Source organism: Oncorhynchus mykiss, chromosome 6 (assembly GCF_013265735.2).
Source record: "Oncorhynchus mykiss isolate Arlee chromosome 6, USDA_OmykA_1.1, whole genome shotgun sequence".
NCBI lineage: Eukaryota > Metazoa > Chordata > Actinopteri > Salmoniformes > Salmonidae > Oncorhynchus > Oncorhynchus mykiss.
Genome location: NC_048570.1, coordinates 42,467,632 through 42,487,787, shown reverse-complemented (window position 1 = coordinate 42,487,787; position 20,156 = coordinate 42,467,632). Strand labels below are relative to the sequence as shown.

At 41.5% G+C, this 20,156-nt stretch overlaps 1 protein-coding gene across 1 annotated transcript in view; it reads left to right on the top strand.

Annotated features, from left to right (window-relative positions):
• The window catches only part of LOC110525992 (whirlin), a 97,085-nt gene that overhangs the window by 32,708 nt on the left and 44,221 nt on the right, over positions 1 to 20,156 (top strand). Inside the window, exon 2 of the mRNA XM_036981747.1 lies at positions 17,965 to 18,177. Coding sequence (XP_036837642.1) covers positions 17,965 to 18,177 — 213 coding nt within the window. The remainder of the gene's footprint in view (positions 1 to 17,964; positions 18,178 to 20,156) is intronic.

The following is a 20,156-nucleotide window of genomic DNA, read 5'->3' as shown; positions in this document are numbered from 1 at the left end:
ATGGTACCACGTGGACGGGGAACCTCTGGTCCTGGTTCAGGTTTTCGCCTTCTTTCCATGAGGTTTTCAAACTCAGAGACTTATGGCCTCTGTTCTATGATCACACCATGCACAATCGTATTTCCATCTCTCATCACACAACAGAATGACATTCCAGCTGAAGCCGCTGACTTCCTTCACTTCCACTTTCTCCTTCTGGTTCCTAAGAGAGTAGCATAAGACTTAGAAAGCAAAAAATCAAAAACATAACGGTATTAACAATGTGGTAAGCTATGCCTAATTATATATATATATACACTGCTCAAAAAAAATAAAGGGAACACTTAAACAACACAATGTAACTCCAAGTCAATCACACTTCTGTGAAATCAAACTGTCCACTTAGGAAGCAACACTGATTGACAATACATTTCACATGCTGTTGTGCAAATGGAATAGACAACAGGTGGAAATTATAGGCAATTAGCAAGACACCCCCAATAAAGGAGTGGTTCTGCAGGTGGTGACCACAGACCACTTCTCAGTTCCTATGCTTCCTGGCTGATGTTTTGGTCACTTTTGAATGCTGGCGGTGCTTTCACTCTAGTGGAAGCATGAGACAGAGTCTACAGCCCACACAAGTGGCTCAGGTAGTGCAGCTCATCCAGGATGGCACATCAATGTGAGCTGTGGCAAGAAGGTTGCTGTGTCTCAGCGTAGTGTCCAGAGCATGGAGGCGCTACCAGGAGACAGGCCAGTACATCAGGAGATGTGGAGGAGGCCGTAGGAGGGCAACAACCCAGCAGCAGGACCGCTACCTCCGCCTTTGTGCAAGGAGGAGCAGGAGGAGCACTGCCAGAGACCTGCAAAATGACCTCCAGCAGGCCACAAATGTGCATGTGTCTGCTCAAACGGTCAGAAACAGACTCCATGAAGGTGGTATGAGGGCCCGACGTCCACAGGTGGGGGTTGTGCTTACAGCCCAACACCGTGCAGGACGTTTGGCATTTGCCAGAGAACACCAAGATGGGCAAATTCGCCACTGGCGCCCTGTGCTCTTCACAGATGAAAGCAGGTTCACACTGAGCACATGTGACAGACGTGACAGAGTCTGGAGACGCCGTGGAGAACGTTCTGCTGCCTGCAACATCCTCCTGCATGACCGGTTTGGCGGTGAGTCAGTCTTGGTGTGGGGTGGCATTTCTTTGGGGGGCCCTCCATGTGCTCGCCAGAGGTAGCCTGACTGCCATTAGGTACCGAGATGAGATCCTCAGACCCCTTGTGAGTCCATATGCTGGTGCGGTTGGCCCTGGGTTCCTCCTAATGCAAGACATTGCTAAACCTCATGTGGCTGGAGTGTGTCAGCAGTTCCTGCAAGAGGAAGGCATTGATGGTATGGACTGGCCCGCCCGTTCCCCAGACCTGAATCCAATTGAGCACATCTGGGACATCATGTCTCGCTCCATCCACCCACAGACTGTCCAGGAGTTGGCGGATGCTTTAGTCCAGGTCTGGGAGGAGATCCCTCAGGAGACCATCCGCCACCTCATCAGGAGCATGCCCAGGCATTGTAGGGAGGTCATACAGGCACGTGGAGGCCACACACACTACTGAGCCTCTTTTTGACTTGTTTTAAGGACATTACATCAAAGTTGGATCAGCCTGTAGTGTGGTTTTCCACTTTAATTTTGAGTGTGACTCCAAATCCAGACCTCCATGGGTTGATAAATTTGATTTCCAGTGATCATTTTTGTGTGATTTTGTTGTCAGCACATTCAACTATGTAAAGAAAAAATAAGAATATCCAACCAAACAAAACTCTGAGTCGCATATTTCTTGAAAGTTTATCATAGTGTCTGAAATGTCACCCCTACAGTGGCTTGTGAAAGTATTCACCCCCATTGGCATTTTTCCTATTTTGTTGCCTTACAACCTGGAATTAAAATGTATTTTCTGGAGGTTTGTATCATTTGATTTACACAACATGCCTACCACTTTAAGTCATACCACAGATTCTCAATTGGATTGAGGTCTGGGCTTTGACTAGGCCATTCCAATATATTTAAATGTTTCCACATAACCACTCGAGTGTTGCTTTAGCAGTATGCTTAAGGCCATTGTCCTGCTGGAAGGTGAACCTCCGTCCCAGTCTCAAATCTCTGGAAGACTGAAACAGGTTTCCCTCTAAAATGTCCCCGTGTTTAGCGTCGCCCATCATTCCTTCAATTCTGACCAGTTTCCCAGACCCTGCCGATGAAAAACATCTCCACAGCATGATGCTGCCACCACCATGCTTCACATTGGGGATGGTGTTCTCGGGGTGATGAGAGGTGTTGTGTTTGCGCCAGACATAGCGTTTTCTTTGATGGCCAAAAAGGTACATTTTAGTCTCATCTGATCAGAGTACCTTCTTCCATATGTTTGGGGAGTCTCCCACATGCCTTTTGGTGAACACCAAATGTGTTTGCTTCTTTTTTTCTTTAAGCAATGGCTTTTTTTCTGGCCACTCTTCCGTAAAGCCCAGCTCTGTGGAGTGTATGGCTTAAAGTGGTCCTATGGACAGATACTCCAATCTCCGCTGTGGAGCTTTGCAGCTCCTTCATGGTTATCTTTGGTCTCTTTGTTGCCTCTTTGATTAATGCCCTCATTGCCTAGTCCGTGAGTTTTGGTGGGCGTCCCTCCGGGGGATGTTCAAAGTTTCTGATATTTTTTCATAACCCTACACTGATCTGTACTTTTCCACAACTTTGTCCCTGACCTGTTTGGAGAGCTCCCTGGGCTTCATGGTGCCGGGTGCTTGGTGGTGCCCCTTGCTTAGTGGTGTTGCAGACTATGGGACCTTTCAGAACAGGTATATAGAAATTATACAGTTGAAGTCGGAAGTTTACATACACCTTAGCCAAATACATTTAAATTCAGTTTTTCACAATTCCTTATATTTAATCCTCATAACAATTCCCTGTCGTAGGTCAATTAGGATCACCACTTCATTTTAAGAATGTGAAATGTCAGAATAATAGTAGAGAGAATATTTTTTTCAGCTTTTATTTCTTTCATCCCATTCCCAGTGGGTCAGAATTTTACATACACTCAATTAATATTTGGTAGCATTGCCATTAAATTGTTTGACTTGGGTCAAATGTTTCAGGTAGCCTTCCACAAGCTTCCCACAATAAGTTGGGTGAATATTGGCCCCTTCCTCCTGACAGAGCACACGCTTTTTCAGTTCTGCCCACACATTTTCTATAGGATTGAGGTCAGGGCTTTGTGATGGCCACTCCCATACCTTGACTTTGTTGTCCTTAAGCCATTTTGCCACAACTTTGGAAGTATGCTTGGGGTCATTGTCCATTTGGAAGATCCATTTGCAAAGAAGCTTTAACTTCCTGACTGATGTCTTGAGATGTTGCTCCAATATATCCACATTATTTTCCGTCCTCATGATGCCATCTATTTTGTGAAGTGCACCAGTCCCTCCTGCAGCAAAGCACCCCCACAACATGATGCAAGTCACCCCTGTGCTTCACGGTTGGCATGGTGTTCTTTGGCTTGCAAGCCTCCCCCTTTTCCTCCAAACATAACTAAGGTTAATATGGCCAAACAGTTCTATTTTTGTTTCATCAGACCAGAGGACATTACTCCAAAAAGTATGATCTTTGTCCCCATGTGCAGTTCCAAACCGTAGCCTGGATTTTTTATGACGGTTTTGGAGCAGTGGCTCCTTCCTTGCTAGGCGGCTTTTCAGGTTATGTCAATATAGGACTCGTTTTACTGTGGATATAGATACGTTTGTACCTGTTTCCTCCAGCATCTTCACAAGGTCCTTTGCTGTTGTTCTGGGATTGATTTGCACTTTTCGCACCAAAGTACGTTCATCTCTAAGAGACAGAACGTGTCTCCTTCCTGAGCGGTATGACAGCTGCGCGGTCCCATGGTGTTTATACTTGCGTACTATTGTTTGTACAGATGAACGTGGTACCTCTAGGCGTTTGGAAATTGCTCAAGGATGAACCAGACTTGTGGAGGTCTAAAAAATTTTCTGAGGTCTTGGTTGATTTCTTTTGATTTTCCCATAATGTCATGCATTATGTCAATTAGCCTATCAGAAACTTCTAAAGCCGTGACATTTTCTGGAATTTCCCAAGCTGTTTAAAGGCACAGTCAATTTAGTGTATGTTAACTTTTGACCCACTGTAATTGTGATACAGTGAATTATAAGTGAAATAATCTGTCTGTGAAACAATTGTTAGAAAAATGACTTGTGTCATGCACAAAGTAGATGTCCTAACCGACTTGCCAAAACTATAATTTGCTAACAAGAAATGTGTGGAGTGGTTCAATAACGAGTTTTAATGACTCCAACCCAAGTGTATGTAAACTTCCAATTTCAACTGTATAGACTGAGATCATGTGACAGATCATATGGCACTTAGGATGCATACAGGTGGACTTGATTTAACTAATTATGTGACTTCTGAAGGTATTTGGTTGCACCAGATCTTATTTAGGGGCTTCTTAGCAAAGGGGGTGAATACATAATACATTTTTTTCATTTCACTTCACCAATTTGGACTATTTTTTTGTATCTATATTACATGAAATCCAAATAAAAATCGATTTAAATTACAGGTTGTGATGCAACAAAATAGGAAAAACGCCAAGGGGGATGAATACTTTTACTCTCACCATGATCTGGGTATGTGTAATGTTCAATTTAACTTCATTAACTCCCTATATTGTGCACATTAAGCTGTCCTCCTCCTCCTATGAGCTATCTCCTGTAACAATATACAATCTCTGGGAATGATACTCCTCTATCACCACAACTTTAATTTATGAGCCCCCACAGATCTTTACTGCAGTCAAGTTACATCCCACTTAACATCCCTATGTAAACATTCTGTCTCAAACACCTCCTCCTACTACAGATACATTTGCACATATATCATTCCATCTAACCCATAACACACTAGTCACTACTCCTAATAATGCACTTCTTTAGTTATAAACATATCACAACATTCTCAAATCAATTAGTCAATATACATTTATCCCTCCTCTGGAACATTGATCACTCTGATGTTATCGAAACCTAATAAACATATTGACTTGAAAAGGAAAGAGAAAAAAATTACACATTTAATTACTTCACACCACCCCTTGATGCTACAAACTATAATTTTAATTACATGGTTAAACAAAAGAGAACAAAAAACTTCATGGCTAAACCAAGCTATCATACAGTGTGTTCCCTAACAACCTCCCTGTCAGAGGACACTTAGAAATAAGGTTTCTGGAGCCTCCCTCTGCCTAATACATTTGAGCAGTGCCCTCACCCCTCACCGTTCGAAAGCAACTCTCTCTCTCTGTATCCGAATCATAACTATAACAGTTTGTAAAGTATCCAACTCAAATTCAGAATGACAGTCCTTAAGTGCTTACTTTGAGTCTATGACTCGAATTCCAGCTTCTTAACTTAGCACACATCATCCCGGTTAGAAAGTACATTTTTAAATGGAATCTTTTATTGCCGTTAATAACTCTTCTGATTACAGCCCCCTTTGTCCCTGTTTTCCTGTCGTAAGTGGCCTTGTAATGAAAGATCAGTATCACAATGCATCCTTAGTCTAAACTGTCCCCCCCCCCCCCCTTGTCCTTCTCCCAGCACTTATCATTCTAGCTTGTCTTTTACATATATCGTTTAAAGTTATTCTTCCCAATGGCACATGTAACTCTTGCCTGTCCCATTTGATGGCCCTTGATAATGTCCCAATTTTAATCTCCAACGTACACAAGTCTCTCACCTGAGCCGTTTGCTCTCTTCACACTCACTCCGCACGCGCCCTCAGCACTCCTGCCCCGGTTTATGGCTCGGACTCAGATAAAAGTGTTAAAAGTCACTGTGCATTGCATGCTTTTGTCACTATTTCTTCAGCCGGTTAGGGAGGGTTTTGAGGTTCACACACACTGTTTGTGGTCAAATTATTCCTACCATGCATTAAGATACGATCTGACGTCACCTTCCATGATAACCTAAAGAAACAGATCAGACCAACAGTTTAGTTCAATTCATTTCTGTTTCAGGAAATCCAGACAAGCATTGACTATATGACAAATTAATAATGAACCTTTTCTTAATAACATTATCTAATTATCTAACATTATCTACTAATAATAATGGCCAGGCCACTAAAACCATTTTCAAAATTAGTTCATACTATCTTATTTTCCTAGCGATCGCTCTGAAGAGTTACCAGATCAGAACGTTATCACCCTAACCCCTTTCAGAAATCCCAAGCTCCATAAATCCCAATCTGGTGAAATTTGTATCGAAACAAAAACAAAAAATTAAATCAGCAATTTACATTTGACACTCCATTTGGAGTAACTGTCATCCCTTCTTAACATATATCTTTCCTTCTGTATGCAGACTGAACAAAGTACATTTGTAGATTTACCCAAAGACCAGGACCCCAGGAAACTGGTAATGTTCCCCTTCGAAGACATGATTAAAAAAATGTGTTAAATAAAAAATAAACCAATTCAAATAACTAATCAACTTAGAATTACAACTCTTTATAACTCACTAAGGAAATATTAGAATCTCATACAGTAATGGTACAATTTGAATAGATACTGGTGCTTCTCATTAATTTTATAATTAAATCCCACCTGTTCTTGTTATTTCTTGTGAGATAGATAAGGCCTCACCAGAAAGACAGGATACAGGGCATTCAACACCATTAAAATATGTCCTCTCCCTTTTCTTTCTCTGACCTTCCGAAACCATTTAAACATGTTTCAAAGCATTTCCATTCTTCTGCATACCCAATTTAAAACTGAAATGAAAAAACCCTATCCAAAATAAATCCCACAGGTTCAACACCACTAACTCATATTCATAACCGGTGAATTGTGTGCGCGTGCTGTTGTGTGTGTGTGTGTGTGTGTGTGGTAAACCATATGACAAAAACAAACAATAATGGCCAGGCCTTATTTAATTTGGTAATTTCTCTTCATCACTGAATCATACCTATACTGAATTATACCTATAAAACTGCCTAATTTCACTAACTGCTCTCACAAGACCATAGCCCCAGGAAACATTTCAGAGAGAGACACCCTCCTCTTTTGGAAAGGAAAGTGTACATTTTGTTAGCATTCACTATGCTACATCTTAATCAGCAATCCCAAAGTATTATTTATAAACCAAACATGATAATGGTAAATCCACTGTCCTTACTCCAATCATTAAATGTTTGTTTTAATCCACCCCATTCTTTATTTAGTATGTACTACCTTTAACACAATTCACTCCCATGTGGTATTATATGATTGGTCCCTCTCTTCCATAACCATGTACAATTATCCTGATATCGTTACTAGACCAATGTCCAATCAACATATGTAAAAGCTGTTTCACCTTAGATTGTTCCTGTTAGCCTTTCTAAATGGAATACTTTTTCCTGTTGCAAATGTAGTCAATTTCTCAGCTTAAAGGATCAGTGAGATTTGATCCCAGGTATCTAATAAAAAGTTGTTTGAGACATGGCCTCCTATGTCTCCCTTAATTACCCTTAAAATCCCTTAATACCTACTGTATTGGACTTCCATCAGTCCTGGAAGCAAGAATCCTACTCAAGACACATCAGACTCCATTAAGTGGAATCGACGCCATCCTATCAGTTTAACCTGTTGCATTAATTTAGTAAAATACAAAACTGTTGTTTAACAAATGTAGAACCTTCAAAACGTTGGAGCTGTCTTATCAGCTTAATAGTCCATTCTTATTTAATTCTGCTTTTATTACTAGACACTGTTCCATGTAATTAAACAGATTATGATTTTGGAATACATGAACTTCCTGCTCAAATTCACTGGTGTTACCCAACTATAAAACCAGGCAACAATAACCAGAAACTGTCAAAGTGTCACGACTTCCGCCGAAGTCGGTCCCTCTCCTTGTTTGGGCGGTGTTCGGTGGTCGACGTCACTGGCCTTCTAGCCATCATCGATCCATTTTTTCATTTTCCACTGGTTTTGTCTTGTCTTCCTTCACACCTGGTTCATATCCCATCAATTACATGTTGTGTATTTAACCCTCTGTTTCCCCTCATGTCCTTGTCGGAGATTGTTTGTTTGTATGTTTGTGTATTATGTATTGGTGCGTGATGGGTGATTGTACCCACTTTAATCTATCTTATCATTTTGGTTATGAAGTTTTGTTAAGTCTATTAAACGACTCCATTTATATCAAGTTCGCCTGACTTCCCTGCCACCTACACGCACGCGATTACACAAAGAATGTTTCTCATACCTCTACTTCAAATATCCCACTACCTGCTTGCTTTCAACCGCAGCTAATATTTTTTACAATCTCAAGGCTCAATCCCTCTACTCATCACTTAACCTTGTATTAAACCCTCATATTTTCAAATTACTAAAATATCACATCATTAGAGTGCTATAAAAACACTAATAACATATTACCATTCACATACTGTCAAACACTCATTATATCAATCCTCCTTATCAATATAACTATATTTTTAATCACTAACCTCTGCTTCACACTCATTAAACATCTATTATTTTAAGATGAACTTGTAATGCCCAAATGTAGAAAATACATCAACCAATTTTTTATCAATTCAAACAATTCATCTTCGAAATTCTTACTTTCCAATTGACTAACTCTCCTTTGTTACCTTCCCTAGTCTACATCTCTCCCCTTAAACTCAGAAAGCTCTCTGCAATCTCAACCATACTCCACCTCTGTCTTTCCGCTAACGTTACTTCATTAAGTTAACAATTTTTCTTTAATTATAGTCAGAACAACATAACTTCTACTTTTCACAGGGAGGCCACTTGAATTACTCTTATCTCTTCCTCGCTTCTGTCACTTCAATAAATATTTTTTTTAGAATAAAATGAAATAAAGTCTCACGAGTTCAAAACTACTAGGGTTTTCTTCTCGAGTCGCATGGTTCTCAAAACACCCAAATATGTTCTCTTGTTTCGCCGCTTGTACTCTACCATAGCTATAATTCCTTGTGTCCCTGCTCTACCACATAGTTTACTAATGTGGCAATGTTTGGCATGTGAGTTTCTTCGTCTTTTAACGCCAATAACAAGTACACTACCTTACATATTGTATCAACACAGAACCCCCAAATGTACACCCTTTAGCTCTTGTTTGAATGCGGCGTGATACAAAGTATGACTATTTTTAAATATCATTCGTGCTCTCGCCCATATACACTGCCAATTTTAATATGTTACCTAATATCCACTGTCCTTGATTCTCACAAGGATTATTCAACCCCAAAAACCGCTAATGAACAGGGTTGATCCAAACGTTGATTCATAATGCCTAATACTTTTTTTCCCCACAAGGCGGTCAAGTACCCAAGCTAACTGGCTAAAGTTTGTTAAAAAAGTTGGTGACTAACTGTGCTTCTGGCAATAATTCAATTACGTTGTTTCCCTGACGTTTACTAACACCGGCCATGTTCAACCCAGCGTTGAGCATTCGTAAATTCATCAGTTATTCTGCACTCTGGTACATTCAAACTAGATCTTTGAAATCCGAACAAAATAGCCTGAGCGATTCTACCAAGTACCCCATTCAACAGTATCCATACTCAAATAGTGTGGTTCATGCGATTACGCTGATAGAACGCTAACATCAATACACTGGTATATTGAGCTTTTGATTTTGGTTTTATGTGATTGTGCCAATTCATAATTGCCTCCCTGAATTCTTTATTTTATTTGAATTCTCCGTTAGCAGGGAAATGTTGCCCAATATTATCCAGTTTGCTCAATTATTCCCATATTCGAGCCGAATTGGTAGAATTTTTGTGCGCTTCTTTCAGCGACTCCATGGTTTTATTAAAATCCTCTAGCTTCATATTAAGGAGAGAAACAGGGCCGTTTGTCAACATATGAATAATTATTATTCCCAAACCTCTCCCTACTGTGTCTAGGGTGTTTTAGATTTCTTCACTCCCTTCTATATTACATACCTTTATTAACTAGTTTCCAAGCCTCTCCCTATTTTCCTGTGATATCCGTATTTATTCTTTGCTCCCTAGTTTTGTTTTATTGTGCTATTCACTTTATTAAAACCACTTTCTTTCTCTTGTTCTTAGATTTCTCTCTACTCATCCAGGGCTAAATCTTTTTAACGGTCTGTTAAAGCCCTGAACGACTTGACCACACCCTATTCCCTCCTATGTATGTCCACGTTTGTAGCGGTTTTCCTCCTCTTCGGAGGAGGAGTAGGAAGGATCGGACCAATATGCAGCGTGGTACGTGTCCATGTTAATATTTATTTAAACTGAACACAAAACAAAATAACAAGAGAACTAACGAAAACGAAACAGTTCTGTCTGGTGCAGACACAGACACAGAGACAGAAAACAACTACCCACAACCAATAGTGGGAAAACAGGCTGCCTAAGTATGGTTCTCAATCAGAGACAACGATTGACAGCTGCCTCTGATTGGGAACCATACCAGGCCAAAACCAGAAATAGAAAACATAGAACAAAAACATAGAATGCCCACCCCAACTCACGCCCTGACCAAACTAAAATAGAGACATAAAAAAGGAACTAAGGTCAGGACGTGACAACGTTATTTTTGTTTCTCTGATTCTTGTACACGGTCTATTGGTTATTGCCCCGTCTCTAGTTTTTTTTTATAATTGTTCTCTCTTTTTGAGTATATTCTTACTTCAAATATTCCAATTTCTATATTTCTCTGAGCTCTATATTCTTCTACCTTGCAACACAGTATGCAATTTCCAATGGCCTTACGGGCAATCGCTGATGTCATCTTGACATTTATTACTATTTCACTATAATGTTTGTGTATTTTTTATTTATTTATCCTAACTATTCAAACTTCTAGTATCATATTACTTCAATGGTTATTCATGTACCATTCACACTCCCCTACTTTAGTGCGGGACTGGGTGCGTCCTCCCTACCAGGTCATACTTTAAGCAACGTTTCGGGAGAGGTGCGTGGCCCTTTCCCCACCAACAGCAGAGAACTTTTACACTCACTTTCACACTCTCTCACGCTTTTCTAAGCAACCTGAAAATTCAGCATTTTTCTGATTCACTTCCTCAACACAGAAAAGGCAGTATTCCAAGCAGTCCCCATTGATCGATTCATATCCTCAATGCAATAGGCGGTATCACAAGATTTCTACCCATCCAAGCAGTCCTTATCATTTGACTTCCTCAACACGATAAGCGGTATCACAGGATTTCTACCCATCCAAGCAGTCCTTATCGATTGACTTCCTCAACACGATAAGCGGTATCACAGGATTTCTACCCATCCAAGCAGTCCTTATCGATTGACTTCCTCAACACGATAAGCGGTATCACAGGATTTCTACCCATCCAAGCAGTCCTTATCGATTGACTTCCTCAACACGATAAGCGGTATCACAGGATTTCTATTTCATTTTATTTGACCATGCAGATGGACTGTTTCCACTCCAAACTCGATCAAACAGAACAGTCAACAGGGCAGACAGACAACCTGAACGAGACTGAACACACCCACCCCAGATGAGCAACTGAGCGAGCTGGATGAATTGAATTGGCTGACTCGGACTGATTGAATAAGATGAATGGGCTGTGTTTTGTACGCAAACTCAAACATGTCTAAAACAAATAAGTCAGGCCAAACTGAATCAGACAACATAGTCACAACTCAAACAGATTGAACAAACTGGTCAGATGTACCGCCCGAACAAATTAGTGAATAACCCCACTCAACTGAGCCAGTCAAGCCAGATGAAGCACACAACTCTCCCTCTGTAGTGGTCACACACCAATGAATATACAATATTTTCACTGTTGCAACCCTCAAAGCGTTTTATCCCGTCATAATTTTGCATGCCTTTCATTTGAACTCAAAAGCTCCCAATATATCTTTGGTTTGGCAAATTTGGAGAGACCCACTTTGTGACCTACCGCTGAGGTAGGTTTCTGGAGCGGACCACACAATCTCTATACTATAGACACAAACTAAGCTTACCTTGTTTTTCAAGTGGCCGCTTATTTGTGCAGTTCATCCAAGAGGCCCCATCTCCAACTGCAGATTTGCACTGTCTCTGGTCCCTTTTTACCACTCCTAGCAAGCTCACCATTTATGTTGTGGAACTATTCAGTCAAAAACATTTCTCAAATGCCTGTGAGTTCAAATAGACTTTTATTACAAAGTAATATAAGCCGAGCTGGTTCATGAAAACAACTAACTTTCCAGCCTTGGCAACCACTTTTTATACAGATTTCATCCTTACGTCACACACATAGTAACTCCTCTTTATGTTAATGATTCATCCCCTCTGGCATTTAGCCACCATTATCTTTTTGCCTTTAACTAATTTTAGTTTTGTTTCATATTTGGGCATAGAAACATTAGAGCCATAGCAATGGTACAAAAATAAACAGACGTGTCCACTCCCGAGACAGGTGCATGTCCAATGGTGCCCAATGAGCTAGCCACACAAACAGAGCGCACCTATTCTGTTGATCACTCCAAGATGAATAATGTTCCAGAAAATTCCCAATAGGCGTAATCATAGCAACAGTAAATATTAGGCCATAGCAACGGTACAAAAATAAACAGACATGTCCACTCCCCAGACAGGTGCATGTCCAATGGTGCCCAATGAGCTAGCCACACATACAGAGCGCACCTATTCTGTTGACCACTCCAAGATGTACAGTTGAAGTCGGAAGTTCACATACACTTAGGTTGGAGTCATTAAAAGTAATTATTCAACCACTCCACAATTGTCTTGTTAATTAACAAACTATAGTTTTGGAAAGTCGGTTAGGACATCTACTTTGTGCATGACACAAGTAATTTCTCCAACAATTGTTTACAGACAGATTATTTCACTGTATCACAATTCCTGTGGGTCAGAAGTTTACATACACTAACTTGACTGTGCCTTTAAACAGCTTGGAAAATTCCAGAAAATTATGTCATGGCTTTAGAAGCTTCTGATAGGCTTATTGACATAATTTGTGTATTTCAAGGCCTACAGTGCCTTGCGAAAGTATTCGGCCCCCTTGAACTTTGCGACCTTTTGCCACATTTCAGGCTTCAAACATAAAGATATAAAACTGTATTTTTTTGTGAAGAATCAACAACAAGTGGGACACAATCATGAAGTGGAACGACATTTATTGGATATTTCAAACTTTTTTAACAAATCAAAAACTGAAAAATTGGGCGTGCAAAATTATTCAGCCCCTTTACTTTCAATGCAGCAAACTCTCTCCAGAAGTTCAGTGAGGATCTCTGAATGATCCAATGTTGACCTAAATGACTAATGATGATAAATACAATCCACCTGTGTGTAATCAAGTCTCCGTATGAATGCACCTGCACTGTGATAGTCTCAGAGGTCCATTAAAAGCGCAGAGAGCATCATGAAGAACAAGGAACACACCAGGCAGGTCCGAGATACCGTTGTGAAGAAGTTTAAAGCCGTATTTGGATACAAAAAGATTTCCCAAGCTTTAAACATCCCAAGGAGCACTGTGCAAGCGATAATATTGAAATGGAAGGAGTATCAGACCACTGCAAATCTACCAAGACCTGGCCGTCCCTCTAAACTTTCAGCTCATGCAAGGAGAAGACTGATCAGAGATGCAGCCAAGAGGCCCATGATCACTCTGGATGAACTGCAGAGATCTACAGCTGAGGTGGGAGACTCTGTCCATAGGACAACAATCAGTCGTATATTGCACAAATCCGGCCTTTATGGAAGAGTGGCAAGAAGAAAGCCATTTCTTAAAGATATCCATAAAAAGTGTCGTTTAAAGTTTGCCACAAGCCACCTGGGAGACACACCAAACATGTGGAAGAAGGTGCTCTGGTCAGATGAAACCAAAATTGAACTTTTTGGCAACAATGCAAAACGTTATGTTTGGTGTAAAAGCAACACAGCTGAACACACCATCCCCACTGTCAAACATGGTGGTGGCAGCATCATGGTTTGGGCCTGCTTTTCTTCAGCAGGGACAGGGAAGATGGTTAAAATTGATGGGAAGATGGATGGAGCCAAATACAGGACCATTCTGGAAGAAAACCTGATGGAGTCTGCAAAAGACCTGAGACTGGGACGGAGATTTGTCTTCCAACAAGACAATGATCCAAAACATAAAGCAAAATCTACAATGGAATGGTTCAAAAATAAACATATCCAGGTGTTAGAATGGCCAAGTCAAAGTCCAGACCTGAATCCAATCGAGAATCTGTGGAAAGAACTGAAAACTGCTGTTCACAAATGCTCTCCATCCAACCTCACTGAGATCGAGCTGTTTTGCAAGGAGAAATGGGAAAAAATGTCAGTCTCTCGATGTGCAAAACTGATAGAGACATACCCCAAGCGACTTACAGCTGTAATCGCAGCAAAAGGTGGAGCTACAAAGTATTAACTTAAGGGGGCTGAATAATTTTGCACGCCCAATTTTTGTTTTTGTTAAAAAAGTTTGAAATATCCAATAAATGTCGTTCCACTTCATGATTGTGTCCCACTTGTTGTTGATTCTTCACAAAAAAATACAGTTTTATATCTTTATGTTTGAAGCCTGAAATGTGGCAAAAGGTCGCAAAGTTCAAGGGGGCCGAATACTTTCGCAAGGCACTCTACCTTCAAACTCAGTGCCTCTTCGCTTCACATCATGGGAAAATCAAAATAAATCAGCTAAGACCTCAGAAAAATATTGTAGACATCCACAAGTCTGGTTCATCCTTGGGAGCAATTTCCAAAAGCCTGAAGGTACCACGTTCATCTGTACAAACAACAGTATGCAAGTATAAGCACCATGGCACCACGCAGCCATCATGCCGTTCAGGAAGGAGATGCATTCTGTTTCCTAGAGATGAAAATACTTTGGTGTGAAAAGTGCAAATCAATCCCAGAACAACAGCAAAGGACCTTGTGAAGATGATGGAGGAAACAGGTACAAAAGTGTCTATATCCACAGTATAACGAGTCCTATATGGACATGACCTGAAAGGCCACTCAGCAAGGAAGAAGCCACTGCTCCAAAACCGCCATAAAAAAAGCCAGACTACATTTTGCAACTGCACATGTGGACAAATATCATACCTTTTGGAGAAATGTCCTCTGGTCTGATGAAACAAAAATAGAACTGTTTGGCCATAATTACCATTGTTATGTTTGGAGGAAAAAGGGAGAGGCTTGCAAGCCGAAGAACACCATCCCAACCGTGAAGCACGGGGGTGGCAGCATGATGATGTGGGGGTGCTTTGCTGCAGGAGGGACTGGTGCACTTAAAAAAATACATGGCATCATGAGGCAGGAAAATTATGTGGATATATTGGAGCATCATCTCAAGACATCAGTCATGAAGTTGAAGCTTGATCGCAAATGGATCTTCCAAATGGACAATGACCCAAGCATACTTCCAAAGTTGTGGCAAAATGGCTTAAGGACAACAAAGTCAAGGTATTGGAGTGGCCATCACAAAGCTCTGACCTCAATCCTATAGAACTGAAAAAGTGTCTGCGAGCAAGGAAGCCTACAATCCTGACTCAGTTACACCAGCTCTGTCAGGAGGAGTGGGCTAAAATGCACTAAACTTATTATGGGAAGCTTGGGGAAGGCTACCCAAAACATTTGACCCAAGTTAAACAATTTAAAGCCAATGCTACCAAATACTAATTGAGTAATGGAAACTTCTGACCGACTGGGAATGTGATGAAATAAATAAAAGCTGAAATAAATCACTCTACTATTCTTCTGACATTTCACATTCTTAAAATAAAGTGGTGATCCTAATTGACCAAGGACATGGAATTTGTACTAGGATTAAATGTCAGGAATTGTGAAAAACTGAGTTTAAATGTAGTTGGCTGAGGTGTATGTAAATTTCCAACTTCAACTGTATAATGGGCACACATGTTCTAGAAAATTCCCAATAGGTGTAACCATAGCAACAGTAAATATTAGGCCATAGCAATGGTACAAAAATAACCAGACATGCCCACTCCCCAGACAGGTGCATGTCTAATGGTGTCTATTGACCTAGACACACATGTAGAGTGCACTTATCCTGCTGACTACTACGAAATGTATATGGAGGCACATATGTTCTAGAAAATGTCCAATGTCAACTGCAAAACGTACAGAATCCTGTAGCATGGGTACTGACCAAGACCAGATGAAGAGCACACATTACACCGGTTTTAAGGTCTCTGCACAGGCTGCCTGTGAGTTTAATTTAAAGATTTTTCAATTGGTTTTTAAATCCATGTTACACATGCTTTTAAGTTATGTACCTACTGTTGTAGGTCCCCAGTCGGTCCCTCTGGTACTGGCCTTTTAACTATCCCAATTAAAGCCTCGGACCAAGAGGCATGGGAGGCAGCCTTTAGTTACTATTCCCCCAGCCTCTGGAATAGCCTGCCAGAGAACCTGAGGGGGGCCAAAACCGTGTACATATTTCAACGAGATCTTAAAACACACATTTTATCTTTCCTTTTCTTCAGGTTGTTTTTTAGTTGTTCAGTTTTTATTGTTATTCTTTTGTTTTTTTTATCCTCTTGTTTGTTGTGTGGTAAATATTTCAGTTTTTATTTTCATTGTTTTTATTTGTTTGTTTTTTTAACCTGTGAAGCACATTATATTGCATTCCTTGTCTGAAATGTGCTGTATAAATAAAGCTTGATTTGATAGGCACGTGGATTCAACAGTGTGGTCTGGGTGAAGAAACCTATGAGCTCTCTTTAGCACTGTACCATGAAAGAACAGAGGATGAGCAACTCCAATTTACATATAACTCGCTTCCGGATGACTCTATTCATCCACAATAAAAGACAAATACAGTACAGCCACAAATAACAGTATAGCAGAAACGTGTTTTCAATATTCTCCAGAACTATTTTTCTAGGAAGAAAAACAGATAGATGCACTCAGAAAGATAAAAGCAGACAATCTGCCACTCTCAGATACACATCTCTCTCTCGAGTGTGCTCTCTTTCTGTCTCTGCCCTCTCTCTCTCTTGCTTTCTGTCTCTGACAGCCATCCTGTAGAGAGGGACAGCTTGGTGCCTCCAGGGAGATCCTTATCACCACATGATCTCCCTGCCCCCTCAGACTGTGTTGTATAGCGAGGCATGTACTGTGTGTGTGTTTGTGTTTGTTTGAGTGTGTGTACTAATGTGTGTACTAGTGTGTGTGCGTGTGTGTGTGTGTGTGTGCGTACTAGTGTGCGTGTGTGTGTGTGTGTGTGTGTGTGTGTGTGTGTGTGTGTGTGTGTGTGTGTGTGTGTGTGTGTGTGTGTGTGTGTGTGTGTGTGCGTGGCCCTGTGTGTGTAACCTTGTGTGTTTGTCTATGTCTGTGTCAGTGTGTGTCCCTGTGTGTTTCTGTCATAGTTCCGTCAGTGCATATGAGTCAGAGGACAGTCACTCAGAGAGCTGCCTCCAGCCCATAAAGAAGGGGAATGATGTGGCTGCTGCTAGACACTCCACTGTTTTCAAACAGAACATAATGAAATCAATGACGGGGGCATGACGATGGTAAACACAGCGATTCATCCTGAGAGGACAATGAAACACAGCGTCTACATCTCCAATTTGTCTGAAAATATCCGTATCTTGTATAATTGTGGAGGCTTTGCGTACGTAATCAGCTAGGACGATGTGAGGGGTATATTCGGCCGTGACACAAAGTGGAATGTGGAATGAGTGTGTAAGCCACAGAAGATCAACGCGTCATGACTGAAGTTAGCAAACAATCCACCCCTGTCCTCTTCTTCCCTCCCCATCTTCTACTACTCACTCTCCTGTGTGCGTGTCATTTATTGTGTGTTTGCTGTATGTTCTCATGTTGTTGTGGTTACTTAGTCTCACATCCCCAAATGAAATTGCCCTTTGGGATGAATTCAATTGAATCCCCTCCCTCTCCTCCATGCAGGTCCTGAAGGGCTGTAAGAAGCTAGCCATGTCAGTGTGTTCTGTGGGCCGTATCCCTGGCGGTTATATCACCAACCACATCTACACCTGGGTGGACCCTCAGGGCCGCAGTGTCTCCCCTCCCTCCGACCTGGAGAAGCAGGAGCAGCACAGCACCCTGGGACGGCAGGACAGCCAGAGACGTGGACACACACAGGAGAGGGCTGAGAAGACGGTGAGTCTGATATTGGATCGTTGGTTGTCATACTTTTTGAATTCTCAGCAAGGTTCAAACAATTTCTCTATCCATCAACACATTCTGTTGCCGGGGAAGCGGAGCTGCGTTGGTAGAGAATTTTTGGTAGGTCCGTGGTCGGGCTGCTCCGGACAGCCATGTAGGTTTGCTATTACAAGGAATCAAATGCTAACTACTTGATCTGTGTCTTGACATTTTAAATATACACGATAAAGAATGCCCTTGCCAGCAACCATGCTATACAAATGAGTGTATATAGAGGTGCAGAGGTAACATCAATTCCCACAAAGAAGGCTAGGTGCCCAGCAAAGGAAGAGTCCCAAAGTCTATTGGCAGAGATTCATGTCCCCTGACTCCACCTAAAGACACGGTCTGCTTCCCAAATGGCAGCCTATTCCCTATGTAGTGCCCTATGTTCAAAAGTAGTGCAGTACAAAGGCAATAGAGTGCCATTTTAGCAACACGTCATACCCTGCCTGGGGCCTGGGCTGAGATATCAGTGGTAGTAACAATGTCTCAGCCCCACGTCCAGAGAAACTATATCACTGTCAACAGTAATGACATAAAACATCTCACAACATTCGAGTCTCATCCAAATGCAGCGAAAAAATAAGCAATTTTCTGTAGGATTAAGTCTGCCCCCTGGCTAGCCCAGTATTCCCACAGTTTATTTTAGTGAATGTAAATCTGTTTGGATGTGTTTGGCCATCATCAAAGTTTCCATCTAAATCTGCAGCGCTGTGCAAAACGGTGTATCATACCCCTGCCCACCCCGCCTGGTCTGTGGAGCTGACGATGCAGTTTCACATCAATATATGAGAGAGGTGGACAAACACTGGAGAAAGGAGAACACAGGCTACATCCCAAATGGCACCCTATTCACTATAAAGGGCACTAATGTGGACTAGGGCTCCTGTGAATAGGGTGCCATTTGGGATGTAGTCTGGATGCTCAGAGGGGAGCTCCACATCGATTTCTCCCTGGCCCATGGAACTGTCCCAGCAGACTACAAAACAAATGCAGTCACCCCCATCCTAAAGAAGCCCGGACTAGATACCTCCATCCTCAACAACTATCTCCCCATCTCCAACCCCTCCCTCTGCAACTTGATCTGGACTTCCTGACAGGCAGCCCCCAGGTGAGGGTAGGTAACAACAGATCTGCCACGCTGACCATCAACATGTGGGCCCCTCAGGGGTGCGTGCTTGGTCCCCTCCTGATCTCCCTCTTCAACCACGACTGTGTGGCAGCGGGCGACTCCAACACCATCACTAAGTTTGCAGACAACACAATGGTATTTGCCCCCTTTCAAATTTTCTGTACTTTTGCATATTTTTTATACTGTATCAGATCATTAACCAAAACCTAATATTAGATAAAGTGAACCTGAGTCAGCACAACAATTACATACTTATTTCATTTATTTCATAAACAATGTTATGCAACACCCAATGCCCCTGTGTGAAAACATAATTTCCCCCTTACATTCAATAACTGGTTGTGCCACTTTTAGCTGCAGTGACTCCAACCAAATGCTTCCTGTAGTCTTTTATCAGTCTCTCACATCGCTGTGGAGAGATTTTGGCCCACTCTTGCATGCAGAACTGTTGTAACTTAGCGACATTTGTGGGTTTTCAAGCATGAACTGCTCGTTTCAAGTCCTGCCACAACATCTCAATTGGGATTAGGTCTGGACCTTGACTAGGCCATTCCAAAACCTTTAAGCTTTTTAGACATTTTCATGTACACTTGATTGTGTGTTTTGGATCATTGTCTTGCTGCATGACCCAGATGCGCTCCAGCTTCAGCTCACAGATGGATGGCCTGACATTCTTCTATGGAGTTATCTGATACAGAGCAGAAATCATGGTTCCTTCTATTAAGGCAAGTCGTCCAGGTCCTGAGGCAGCAAAGCATCTCCAAACCATCACTATGTTCGACACAAAAAAATATTTTTC